Below are 13,025 nucleotides of genomic sequence, written 5' to 3' on the forward strand. Positions count from 1 at the left end.
AAGTTGCTCAGGTCTATAGGGCTAGGTCTAGTCAATTCCATCTATGAAAATATTAAGAACCTTTGCTTCAGAAATAAAAATAGACAAAATGAGAAATGATATGAAAAGACTGGTCCTTAGTTCTTCCTGGGTGAGGTGTTTCCAGTTTGTAGCAAAGAATATTAGTTCAGCAAGAAAAACAAGTGGCCGGCCATGCGCAGTGGCTCACGCCTGTAATGCCAGCACTTTGGGAGGCCAAGACGGGTGGATCACTTGAGGTCAGGAGTTTGAGACCAGCCTGGCCAACGTGGTGAAATCCCGTCTCTACTAAAAATACAAAATTAGCCAGGTGTGGTGGTACGCACCTGTAATCCTAGCTACTCGGGAGGCTGAGGCAGGAGAATCGCTTGAACCCAGGAGGCAGAGGTTGCAGTGAACCGAGATTGCACCACTGCACTCCAGCCTGGGTGACAGAGCAAGACTCTGTCTTTAAAAAAAAAAAAAAAAGTGGCCAAGTGAAGTCCCAGCTTTGACCTCTGTCACAAAGTACATCAGTATCAAGAAACTTGTGAGATAGGGCCTTTACACAACATTCTGTGTAACATTTCACTGTATTTAGATACGGCACAGAGAGAAGTGTTTTTAAGATCATAGATCTTGTCTACGGCCATACCACCCTGAACGCACACAATCTCATCTGATCATAGATCTTAGCTATACATGATTCTCATGGATTGCAATCTATGAGAAAAGATCCATCTGTTTCACTCTCTAAACCTAACCTTGACACAACGCTTAGCATATAGGAGATGCTTGGCAAATATTTATTGAATGAAATAAAACAAATGGACCAATCCAGGAGGAAGAGAGAAGAGTAGGGTTTGTATATCTAGCTCAATGCAGTGAATAAGAACAGGGAAATAAAGTGTTGCTGACCAAGTAGCCAGGTTTTTCTACATAGATAAAAATCACCTCAAGCAGGGCTATCAAAACTCTTTGGAAAGTAAACTCTAAACAGCTTTTTGGCTTTGTACTTCCATCCTCTAGTCTAACACTACAATTGTTAGACACAAATCAAGCTTTAAAAGGTAGATTTCCTGGTCTCACTAGCCCATGAAAGTTTTCATACCCAAGTCCTAGTTCAATAAAACAAGACAGGACCATCATCAGAAGCAGCTATATAATTTTAATCTAAAGATTTGGGCATACAGAAAGCATTTCACATAAATTCTCTTTAGTCTTTAATTATATGACAGGACATAACGACCTCAGAAAAATAAGTCTCTTCCCATAGATCTTAACCCTTGGTCTCTGCAGCAAAGACAGTTCCTGGTAATCCAGGTAATACGGTCTGTAAAATATTAATAAATAAGCCTGTCTACTGACTTCTGACTAAAGGACTGCATATAGCCTGAGAAGCAACATTATGGCCCAGTGGTCAGTACTTATATACATGGGCCTTTTGATCCTACATTTTCCTATTAGGTAGTTGGGATTGGTAGTTTCTAATCTTCTAGTCCTAAGTGTTATATTTAAAGAGGGCTACATATTACAGTGGACCTTATTCAATGTTAGTTTTGTCAAATGTTGCAAAAGAATCCCAGTAATTAAAGTCATTAATTCTTTATGCTTCAGTTTCCTATCTCTTAAGTTAGCAATAAGCTCCCATGTTCAACGTCAGCCACATTCAATTTTTAAGAATCTTCAGAAGAAAAAAATGTTTCACATATAGTTAACAAGAATGTTGCTTAATAAGACTTGGGGCTGAGCTCAAAATAAATCCTGGTATAACCTCCTTCTGGTTGCTCTGGAAAGGACACTGATACATAAGGAAGTAACAAAGATGAAAAGCAGGGAAGAAATAACAGCTTGAAGTGAAGAAATGACACAGACCCCCCACATACACACTTTAAAAACTTTATTTATATAAAAAACTCATTTGTTTTTAAAAGCATTAACAAGACAGAAAGAAAAGAGAAAAGGTATGGAGCAGAACACAGGCCCCTTAGTAGTGTTCGGTGGGAAGGTGGGATTTTTGGTTCTCTGGAATTGAATGTTTAGTGTTTTTATAAACAAAAGAGGGAAAAAAAAGTTAAAGGTCCCCAAAAGCCCATGGCTGTTCTATTACCCACACCCCACCGAGAAAAAAGAGCACCAGGAAAAGAGCAGAAGAGGACAAAAGAAATCAAGAGTGGAGCCAGGTCTGGATGGGGCAATTTCCCCTGTGCAGTATGCTCTTAGGGGTCACAGAGAGCAAAAGGCTCCTTTTTGCCAGAAAAGGTAGATGAAAGTGGGAAGAAATGGAAAGCGGGGAAAGGGTAAATGAGAAATTTTAATGCACGAGTAAAGGGGGTGGTGGGTTGTGCACTTTTCTCCTACCCCATAGCCTCAATATATAAGGGAAGGGGAAGAGAGGGATAAAGTTGCATGGAACAGAGCTTTTAGATTAGATTAAGGGGAGTAGAAGGCAAATAAGGAAAAGGATTAAAAATAATAATAATAATCAACCCGCATAGCAGCTGATTTCTCTAGCCCAACCTGCTAATTAATACATGCTAAAGTGAGAGGAGGCAATACTGGAGGGAGGGGACAATTGGGGAGACCACTTCCCTGTAACTCCTTCAGAGATGATGGTAAATTCTGGGCACCTAAGGAGTAAGAGTCACACCACTCACCTCCCTTACCAACCTTACTTTGAGATTCATCAGAATAGAATTTTGGCAAAATCCCACCCACATGCTGTTGAGCAAAAGCTTGCTATGACTGAAATCATGGCTATACCAATCCTCAGTGAAGAATCTGAGGTTCTCTAGGTCACTTCTCTTCTTTCTGCTATTTAGGGCCAATAGTAGGTAAGAAAGCAACAAAATATAATTTGCAAAATTATGAGAAATGAGACTGCAGAGGCAAAGAAAGGCACATGGAAGGGCGGGAGGAGATGCACCCCAGGCCAAAGGCACAAAGAAGAGGCAAAGCCAGGGGCAATCCCCACCTTGTAAGGGTAAAAGGGACAGGAGTTATGTACATCAAGTCCTTTAGTTTGCCAACCAATCCAGGGCAGAGGCAAGGGACAGGCCTATAAGGATAGGAAAAGGAGAAACAGGGGAGTGGGGAAGCCAGTTTCAGACTAATCGTTTCATGTACATTCCTACTAGCTCCTCCTAGAGGTCTTCTTCTTCCCAAAAACACATCTTTCTGCTCCTTCTCAACCAAAAGTCTTCCTTGACATTCTCCCCTTTCTATAGCCTCTTGGAAATGGCCAGGCCAACTCAGCAGACATATCACAGGGCGGGAGAAGTGGGTTAAGGACAGCCTCTGTTTAAGGGGCAGCAGCAATAGCCCAGGGTTGGCATGAGGCTTGCAGAAGAGATGGAGTCTGTAGGTTCTTGATGGTCCCTGCCTTGGAGATGAGGAGAGCAAGGTTTCTTAATCCCAGTTCTAGGAGACCTTCACTTACTCAAGGGTCCTTTGCCAGGTGGCATGTGCCAATGTTGCCGGCCTTCTTTGCTTCAAAAATAGCCATCAGGAATAAGGGAAGAGTTCACACTTTCCCCTCTCTAAAAGAAAATAAAAGTCCCTTCCCCACCAGGAAAAAAATCTTGATTAAGAATCATCAGTTTATCAGACTGCTGGACATTGCATATACAGCATGTAACTTCCAATTCTTCCCACGGCTTCCAGTGAAGATTGCTATTCTCTCCATCCCTCCCTCCACAAAAGGCCAAGAGTTCCAGGGAGAACTGGCAAAAAGAACTAATCTGCAGCAGTTTCTCAAAATATGCAAATAACTGAGTCAGGCTTCTTGGGAGAAAATGGAGAGAATGGGGGAGGGGGAAGCGTTGAGACAATTAAACTTCACCGGAAGAAGTTGGGAATTGATGGAAAGAAGGCAGCCACGTAGGGCTGTAAGGGCAGGAGGCAGCCTGGCAGTTGGCACAATAGTCCAGCGAAGAAAAAGGAAAATCATCAGTCAATTTCACCACCAAAAAATAAAAGTACATATAAGCCCAGATGGAATGGAGACAGTGGTGCTAAATCTTCTGCTGTGGAGAAAAAAGAGAAAGAGAGGATGTTAGCGGGGTTGGGATTAAGGAGACCCCCCCCCTCAAAAAAAGCTGAACAAATCTGGAAACAGGAAAGCAGCACATAATGGAGAATCAGATTACCAGCTGCATGTCCCAGACTCTTAAGAGGTAATAATCACAAAAGCAGAACCCCTCGAGCCCCATGTGGCTGAGACTAGTTAGCCTCTGGCCTGATCAGATCAGCGTGATTGACAAATTGCTGGCACACAGGAGCCTCCTTCCTCAAGGACAATCTTGGGGGTGACTGAAGGACATACCATGGAGGGGTAAGACACTTGGCCCCCCTCATCATCCAAAACCAACACATCCAACTCTTCCTCCAGAGATTCCTGCCCCTCGTCCTGCTGTGAACACATGCAATTTGTTAGTATGAGTAGAGACAGGAACCTCATGTGTGTGCCAGACCTGGGGAAACTCTGAAAATTTGTAAACTCAAACAAAACAAGATATAATAGTAAGAGAAGGGCAAAACATTCATAAACAGGGAGGAAGAGGAAAAAGGTAATGTTTGAAAATAGATCAGTTAGTGTTAGTCATATCAGTAACACTTTTACAGACATGCTTCCCCCATTTTGACCACTGCAGAATAACGGCCCATGAAATCCCAACACGAGTCAAAACCCTTACTTTTTCCTAAAAACCCCTACCAGAAAAGGATGCGATCTTTCTCTGTACTTTTTTTTGTATTTCACAAAACACATAGGATTCAAAATAGAACTAGCCTTAGACAGATAGCAGTATATAAAAAGAATTTACCATCAAGGGTGTTGTTCCCTTCAATGGCTCCATGTCGCCTAGATCCCCCGATCGATCCAGTGTTCTATTGTGGTCTCCTCTCTCATTTGGTGTGGAATAGTTGTTATCTGATTAAAAAAAAAAAAAATTGTACGCAGAAATATGACATTCCCCTCTACTGTACAATATATATCAAGCAGATGGGTGTAATTAGGCACCACTGTTGGGAACTGAGCTTGCCAAATGCTCCAGAAAGGCACTGAAGTCTGATAGTCCCAACTTAAAGAACTTGAATCTGGCTGACCGCGGTGGCTCATGCCTGTAATCCTAGCACTTTGGGAGGCTGAGACGGGCAGATCACTTAAGGCCAGAAGTTCAAGATCAGCCTGGCCAAATGGCGAAACCCCATCTCTACTAAAAATATAAAAATTAGCCAGGTGTGATGGTGTACACCTGTAGTCCCAGCTACTCAGGAGGCTGAGGTATGAGAATCACGCCACTGCACTCCAGCCGGGAGTGAAAGAGTGAGACTCTGTCTCAAAAACAGAACTTGAATCTTGAATCTAAGATGGAAGGCAATATGTATAAAATACCCAGAATATGGCATAATAAAGCTAAACAAGAGGTCTGTCTGAAAATGGTATTGGAATTAAAAGAAGAGCAAGTGAAATATGCTGCAATCGTTAGAAAGGACCTGACAAGGGAGAACAGGACTTGAGTTAAACCTTTGGAGACAAAAAGAATTTGGAAAAGCAAAAGGGAAGGACATACCAGTAAGAGGTATTACATGAGCAGAATCAAACTACAGAGTGAAAAGACAGAATAGCAAGCAGAATAGTTGGGCAGAAACAGAATGTATCCATTCACTCCGGAGAAGGAGACTGGGGTAGGAATATAATGGGCTATAAGTTTAGGGACACAAACTTGAATGTGTAGTAACGGGAGAGGCATAGAAAGATTTCTGAAAACCTTTGAGCATGTAGGAATGTGAAAAAAGTAGACAGATCAGATTTTATTAAATTTCCTTACATACTTCAAAATGGAAATGATCAGCCAATGCTCTCCCAGGATGGTAAATGGTTAAGGGTGTTAGAAAAAAAACTGTAGAGCTAGACAGCTCTCCTTAGCCCAGTGAAATATTACTCCACATCCTTAGGCAGGAATTAATCACATACCTAGCGATTTTGTGTTTGATCCCATATTGCTCATCTGAATTTCTTCCCGATCAGGTTTCTTATCTGTATGAAGTCAGAAAGTTATCCATGTCAAAAACAATTCTTCAAAATCTGTCCACATCATGAAAATTGCTCTCTGGTCCTCCTTTCTTCCCTTCATTCACACTTCTACTTAGCACCAACTATGTGCACCACAATGCCTGGATAATTTTTAAGTTTTTTGTAGAGATGAGGTCTCACTGCATTGCTCAGACTGGTCTCAAACTCCTGGGCTCAAGCGATCCTTCCACCTCAGTCTCCCAAAGTACTGGGATTACAGGTGTGAGCCATCACACCTGGCCCCTAGAGACTCTTAAATCAAAAAACAATTCCATCTAAACCAGCAGTTTTCAAATTATTTGGTCTCAAGGTCCTTTTACAGTATTAAGAATTATGAGGATCTAAAGAACCTTCATTGGTGTGAGTTATATGTATTAACTGTTACCATACTGAGAAGTTTAAAGTATCTATTTCACTTAAGTAAACTTATTACATGTTACCATAAACAATCTTTAATAAAATCCTTTACATTTTTGCACATCTCTTTGAAGTTTAGCTTAGATTCTCATATCTGCTTCTGCATTCAATCTGTTGTGATGTTATTATAGTTAATGTATATCAAGAAAATCCAGCCTCACACAGATAAAAAGTTGGAAAAGAGAGGATGATTTTAAGTCTTTTCAGATAATTGTGGTTATTATTCTTTAATAGTATATTAATTAATAGTATTTTCTTAACGGTTGATAGTAATGTGGAATCTATAACTAACAATCTCTTCATACTGTTTAATTAAAATCCATCGGTCCTTCTTGCACTTTTAATGGATCAATTACCTATGTGCGATTTTGACATATGCATTTGTCACTTGCAAAATACTGCTTCAAGTTATCCAGATGTTCAAAATGCTAACACATAGCATTATACAATATTTTGAAATCACATTTGTTAATATCACTGTTCATTTCATTAGAAAAGTCTTTTTTAATTTTATTCATGTATTTTTTGAGACAGGGTCTTGCTCTGTTGCCCAGGCTGGAATGCAGTGGCACAATCATGGCTCACTGCAGCCTTGACCACCTGGGCTCAAGTGATCCCCCTGCCTCAGCCTCCCAAGTAACTGGGACTACAGGAATGTGCCACCATGCCTGGCTAATTTTTTTGTACAGACATGGTCTCATTACGTTGCTCAGGCTAGTCTCAAACTCCTGGGCTCAAATGATGCTCCTGCCTCAGTCTCCCAAAGTACTTAAATTATAAGCATGAGACACTGCACTCGGCCTAGAAAAGTCTTTTCAGTATTGGGAAGTTACCAGGCTCACAGTAGCAAATAAAAGTTTTTCAAAACTACAATTTCCACTTGAAAGCTCAGGCAGCAAACACTGTGTTCTTTTCCTCAAAGCAACAAGCTTATCGCATTCATTTTTTGAGGAAATGTCTGCCAAATGCACACATCTGAATAATCCCTTTGTCTACCAGACGTTTTTTTCCAAGTAAAAATGGTGTTCCATTAAACAAAGTGGCTAGTGTGACTGGGTGCAGGATGTAATCCCAACACTTGGCCAAGGCAGGAGGATCACTTGACACCAGGAGTTCAAGACCAGCCTGGATAACATAGGGAGACCCCATCTCAAAATAAATAAATAAGCAATTAAAAAGTGGCTAGTCTAACTAGTAACTGAAACAATAACATAAGTACATTTCCTTAAGACAACCATCATGCTTTAATATGCTATTTCATCAGTACAGAATATTAAAAAGATGTATACTCAAGGGTAGAAAAATAATAAAAGTGATTTTTATTTTCTTATGAGATGGAGTCTCTACTCTGTTGCCCTGGCTGGAGTGCAATGGTGCGATCTCAGCTCACTGCAACCTCCGCCTCCTGGGTTCAAGTGGTTCTCCTGCCTCAGCCTCCTGAGTAGCTGGGATTACAGGGGTCTGCCACCACACCCAGCTAATTTTTGTATTTTTAGTAGAGATGGGGTTTCACCATGTTGGCCAGGCTGATCGTAAACTCATGACCTCAGGTGATCCGTCCTCCTCAGCCTCCCAAAGTGCTAGGATTACAGGCATGAGCTACCACACCTGGCCTGATTTTTTTTCTTCTCCAATTAAGTGAAAATGGCTCTCTGCTTTTACCTATGTGAGTGGCAATGAAGACTACAATGACTCATTCAGCTTTATGTCACTGCTAAGTCACCAGAAGCATCACTGCTTTCTGTGCCATAAGTACAAATGGTAACAGTCTTGGGACTCTCAGACCACACTTTAAGAACCAATAATCAAGGAAAAAGGCAAGTGTGATTAAGATAATAATGGTCACAATATACACTTCATGTGAAAAAGAAAAAAATTACAAAACAAAATATATAATTCATCTCAGAGGAAAAATGTGTTTGCTCACATGGTAAAAATGTTTAAAAAGATACAAGTGGTTTTCTCTGGATAATAGAAACAAGTGATTTTTTGTTATTTTTCTGATTGTTTATATTTTGTAATTTTAAAATAGTAATTATCTATTATAATATTCGGTATTAAATGGAAATTTAAAAGGAGAAAAAATAGAGAAAACAGACTAGAGTTCACTTTCCAGTGTTTTAAGTTCACAAGCAATGATAAGGGAATCACACTCAGGCTAATTACCTGTTTTGTTTTAATTTCTAATGCTTAGACCTACCCATTTCTGCATTAGGATCCTGGAGTGGAGAATTATTCCCCTCCCCCAAAAGACTACCCAATTCAGAAATAATATATATCCTATTTGTTAGTAAGCCACCTAGAACAGCAAGAGTGGCTAAATGGAGAGGGTGTGCCTTCTGGATACTGCACCTGATTTTTGGTTCCGGTCAATGAGAGGGAGAGTACTATCATCGTATGAATGACTGCTCTGGCTTCGGGAAGCATTGTTTAGATTCACCTAGAGGCAAACACAAACGCAATAGTATCACAGAATACTGAATTCACCCATATCTTATGCTCTAATGGGCATAAACCTCTAGGTTCCTATTCCCAAATAGAATTACAAAAAAGCAACTCATAAGAGTTGAATAAATAACCTAGATAGTGAAACAAACTAGGATATTATGGCTTCTATTTGTGTTCCAGAACAGGAGATTACAAAGGATCCAAATGTTGATACTATCAGAAGAAAATACAGTTTCAGAGAATAGTAAAAATTCTCTCAAAGAGCGATGGTAGATTTGGGCAAAAAGGCCATCATCCTTCATTATCACCTGCACCTAAAGTATGTTATGACGTAGAGGGATGCCTGAGCTGTGTCAGCAACAAATGAATTGTAGACACATCATCCTTTTGAGGAGTAAACCAAATGTTTTTTCTTTTTTTTTTTTTTTTTTGAGACAGGGTTTAGCTATGCTGCCCAGGCTGGAGTGCAGCAGTGTGATTTCAGCTCACTGCAACCTCCACCTCCTGGGCTCAAGCGATCCTCTCACCTCAGCCTCCTGAGTTGCTGGGACTACTGGCAAATGACACAACTGGCTACTTATTTTATTTCTATTTTTGGTAGAGATGGGTTTCACCATGTTGCCCAGCCTGGTCTCACACTCCTAGGCTCAAGCAATCCACCTGCCTCAGCCTCCCAAAGTGTTCAAATTACAGGTTTGAGCCAACACGCCTGGCCAGATAATTCCTAATGAAGAAATATGGGTCAAAAATAGATTCAACATGAGGCCAGGTGCAATGGCTCACGCCTGTAATCCTAGCACTTCGGGAGGCCGAGGCAGGCGGATTGCCTAAGCTCAGAGTTCAAGATTAGCCTGGCCAACATGGTGAAACCTCATCTCTACTAAAAATACAAAAAATCATCTGGGTATGGTGGTGTGCGCCTGTAGTCCCAGCTACTGGGGAGGCTGATGCACAAGAATCACTTGAACCCGGGAGGTGGAGGTTGCAGTGAGCCAAGACTGCACCACTTCACTCCAGCCTGGGCGACTGAGTAAGACTCTGTCTCCAAAAAGACAAAAAAAAAAAGATTTAACATGATGGTGAAACAGCAGAAACCAAAGACAACAGAAGCATTATCCTGGGACCAAGAAAAAAAAAAAAAAAAAGTAAAAGTCTTGGTCTCAAAAGTTACTATACCTGAAAGTCTGATTTCTTCCATCCTTCTTTCTCCAGTGGCTTCCGCAGTTCCTTATATCCCCAGATTGTTTGTAATACAAGTGCTGCTGCTCGAACTTCTTTTTCTGAGCGGTTCCTTTGGAGGAAAGTAACACCATATGGAATTTGGATATAAGACCAGGAAAAAAGCTTAGACCCTATATCGTCTAATAACATAAGAATATAAATGCCAGGGGCAGGGCATGGTGGCTTATGCCTGTAATCCCAGCACTTTGGGAGGCCAAGGCAGGTGGATCACCTGAGGTCAGGAGATGGAGACCATCCTGGATAACATGGTGAAACCCCATCTCCACAAAAATATAAAAAAGTAGCTGGGCATGGTGGCACACACCTGTAGTCCCAGCTACTCAGGAGGCTGAGCCAGGAGAATCGCTTGAACCCGGGAGGTGGAGGTTGCAGTGAGCTGAGATTGCACCACTGCACTCCAGCCTGGGTGACAGAGCGAGACTCTGTCTCAAACAAGAATATAAATGCCAAAATGGGTTAAATCAAATTTTTACCAAATCCTGTATTCTACCCCAAATAGTGACACAAAAAAAGTCTGACATAAGAGCCTATTAATTTATGGATCAACATCAAGACAGGTAACAGAGCAATAGCTCTTCACACTTTACATGTAAATAAGGGGAAATTTCTTTTTTTTTTTTTTTTTTGAGATGAAGTGTCGCTTTGTCGCCCAGGCTGGAGTGCAGTGGCGCGGTCTTGGCTCACTGCAAGCTCCGCCTCCCAGGTTCACACCATTCTCCTGCCTCAGCCTCCCGAGTAGCTGGGACTACAAGCGCCTGCCACCACACCTGGCTAATTTTTTCTATTTTTAGTAGAGACAGGGTTTCATCATGTTAGCCAGGATGGTCCCGATCTGACCTCGTGATCTGCCCACCTTGGCCTCCCAAAGTGCTGGGATTACAGGCGTGAGCCACCGCGCCCGGCTTCCTTTTTCTTAGTAACCAAAAGAAGGAAACAACTCCCCACTCACTCAAATTCTTCTGATTGTAATTTTAGGTGGTAAGCTCACCCTGATTTGTTGATCAACACCAGCTTCTCAATACCCTGTGTCTCTCGAAGCTTTTTGGCAGCCTCCAAGTTCTCGGCGATAACCTCATTGATAGTGTTCAAAATAGAGACCACAGTGTCCTCAGAGAAATTCCAAGAGGAATTCTGCTGTCCTCCTGGCAGATTCTTTACCAAGTTAGGAACAGCATGTTTACCTAGTCAGAAAGAATGTATACAGGGAGAAAAGATCAAGTCAGGTCATGAAGAGCCTTACATTATACTTAATTGTATTAATCATATCAAGTGTAGGTGCTGTCCATAAGAATCAACTTCATTATCCTATAGGATTATCATCTCAAAAGGGCTAAGGACCTGAAATAGCCATGGATTTACTGTCCTACCTATTCCTTTATTTCTTTTCTACTTCAACCACATTGAAAGTATAAATACTGTATATTAGATAAGCTACACAGTCCTTTCAGATACTCTAATGAAAATATCTTGAATATTATAATAATTTGATAGAAGAGTTATTATGAATTTAAAATATAAATAAACAACTGGGCTCCGCTACTAACTAGCTACATTAACTCTGGGCAATTTACTTAACTTCCATGAGTTAAGTAATTTCCTTATCCTATAAAAAAAAATGGACCTTTGTAAAGTGGTGAGGATTAAATGAAAACACAGAAGCATTTAACAATGCCTAGTAACAAAGTAAGTGCTCAATAAATAATAGCAATTATTATTCTATTTTTGAAGAGTTGTCATTTGTTTGCTTTCCAAGAACCATTAAATTAAAACCCTTACCAACTCTCGCATTCATGAACTATGAAGCGGGGGAGGGTCCTTCCCTTCAGTCATTTCAATAAATTCAATAAATTATAGGCATCTGCTGGACTACAAACACTGTACTAAATTTTGAGGTAATAGTTAGCATTCAACTCCTCACCAATTAATTCTTTGTTGCGAGCATCCACAGCCAGGTTTCTCAGTGCTCCAGACGCAGCTTTCACCACCCGTTCATGTTCATTAGTCAGGAGGTCAGCTATGGCAGAAAGAGCCTTCTCTTGACGCAGAGCAGAGCGGATATATCGACCATACTAGAATAGCACATAGAAAGGGGTAGAACAAATTACAAATGGCAGCAAACTAGTTATCTAAGTTTTCCCATCTCCAAATCCATTTTCTAAAAGGTACTTTACCGTCCAGCGCCCAGCACACAAATTCTGGATAGCTCCAGCTGAGGCTTCTAAGATGGCAGGAGTCTTGCTCTCCTTAAGAAGTGAGATGTATATCCGAACCACCTCTGGCTGAAATAAGAGCTCATAGCCTGCACAAAAGAGAAAAAGAAGGCAGAAGGTGCTAATCAGTACCAATAAACCAGGCTCTAGCTGGCTGGAGTTCAGCCTTAATACTCCCGATTGATGTTCTATACCATCAGGTTCCCTAAACTCTCTCACACTCTCTACAGCAAATTTAGAGGCCAAATTCCATGTCTTAAGAATAATGAGGCCAGGCGCAGTGGCTCAACACCTGTAATCCCAGCACTTAGGAGGCCAAGGCGGGCAGATCACGAGGTCAGGAGATTGAGACCATCCTAGCTAACACGGTGAAACCCCGTCTCTACTAAAAATACAAAAAATTAGCTGGGCGTGATGGCGGGCGCCTATAGTCCCAGCTACTCGGGAGGCTAAGAGCAGGAGAATGGCGTGAACCTGGGAGGCGGAGCTTGCAGTGAGCCGAGTTCACGCCACTGCACTCCAGCCAGAGTGAGACTCCGTCTCAAAAAAAAAAAAAAAGACTAATGAATCCATGGTAAGATTGGAACAAATATCAACTCATTATACTCAACTCCTCTCTTTCCTTCCTTCTTGCC

General features: G+C 41.3%; 1 protein-coding gene across 45 annotated transcripts in view; it reads right to left on the minus strand.

Moving 5' to 3' along the window:
- Positions 1–1,150: 1,150 nt before the first annotated feature.
- The window catches only part of CTNND1 (catenin delta 1), a 59,409-nt gene continuing 47,534 nt past the window's right edge, over positions 1,151–13,025 (minus strand). For 11 of the 45 annotated variants that reach the window (XM_015114116.3, XM_077960578.1, XM_077960560.1 and 8 more), the window contains 9 exons: positions 12,352–12,479; positions 12,099–12,249; positions 11,169–11,361; positions 10,115–10,229; positions 8,843–8,930; positions 5,975–6,037; positions 4,821–4,927; positions 4,322–4,408; positions 1,883–4,022 (listed from right to left, as the gene is read on the minus strand). In XM_015114116.3, coding sequence (XP_014969602.2) covers positions 4,011–4,022; positions 4,322–4,408; positions 4,821–4,927; positions 5,975–6,037; positions 8,843–8,930; positions 10,115–10,229; positions 11,169–11,361; positions 12,099–12,249; positions 12,352–12,479 — 944 coding nt within the window. In that variant the 3' untranslated portion in view covers positions 1,883–4,010. 45 annotated transcript variants of the gene reach the window in all.

This window comes from Macaca mulatta, chromosome 14, assembly GCF_049350105.2.
Source record: "Macaca mulatta isolate MMU2019108-1 chromosome 14, T2T-MMU8v2.0, whole genome shotgun sequence".
Lineage (NCBI taxonomy): Eukaryota > Metazoa > Chordata > Mammalia > Primates > Cercopithecidae > Macaca > Macaca mulatta.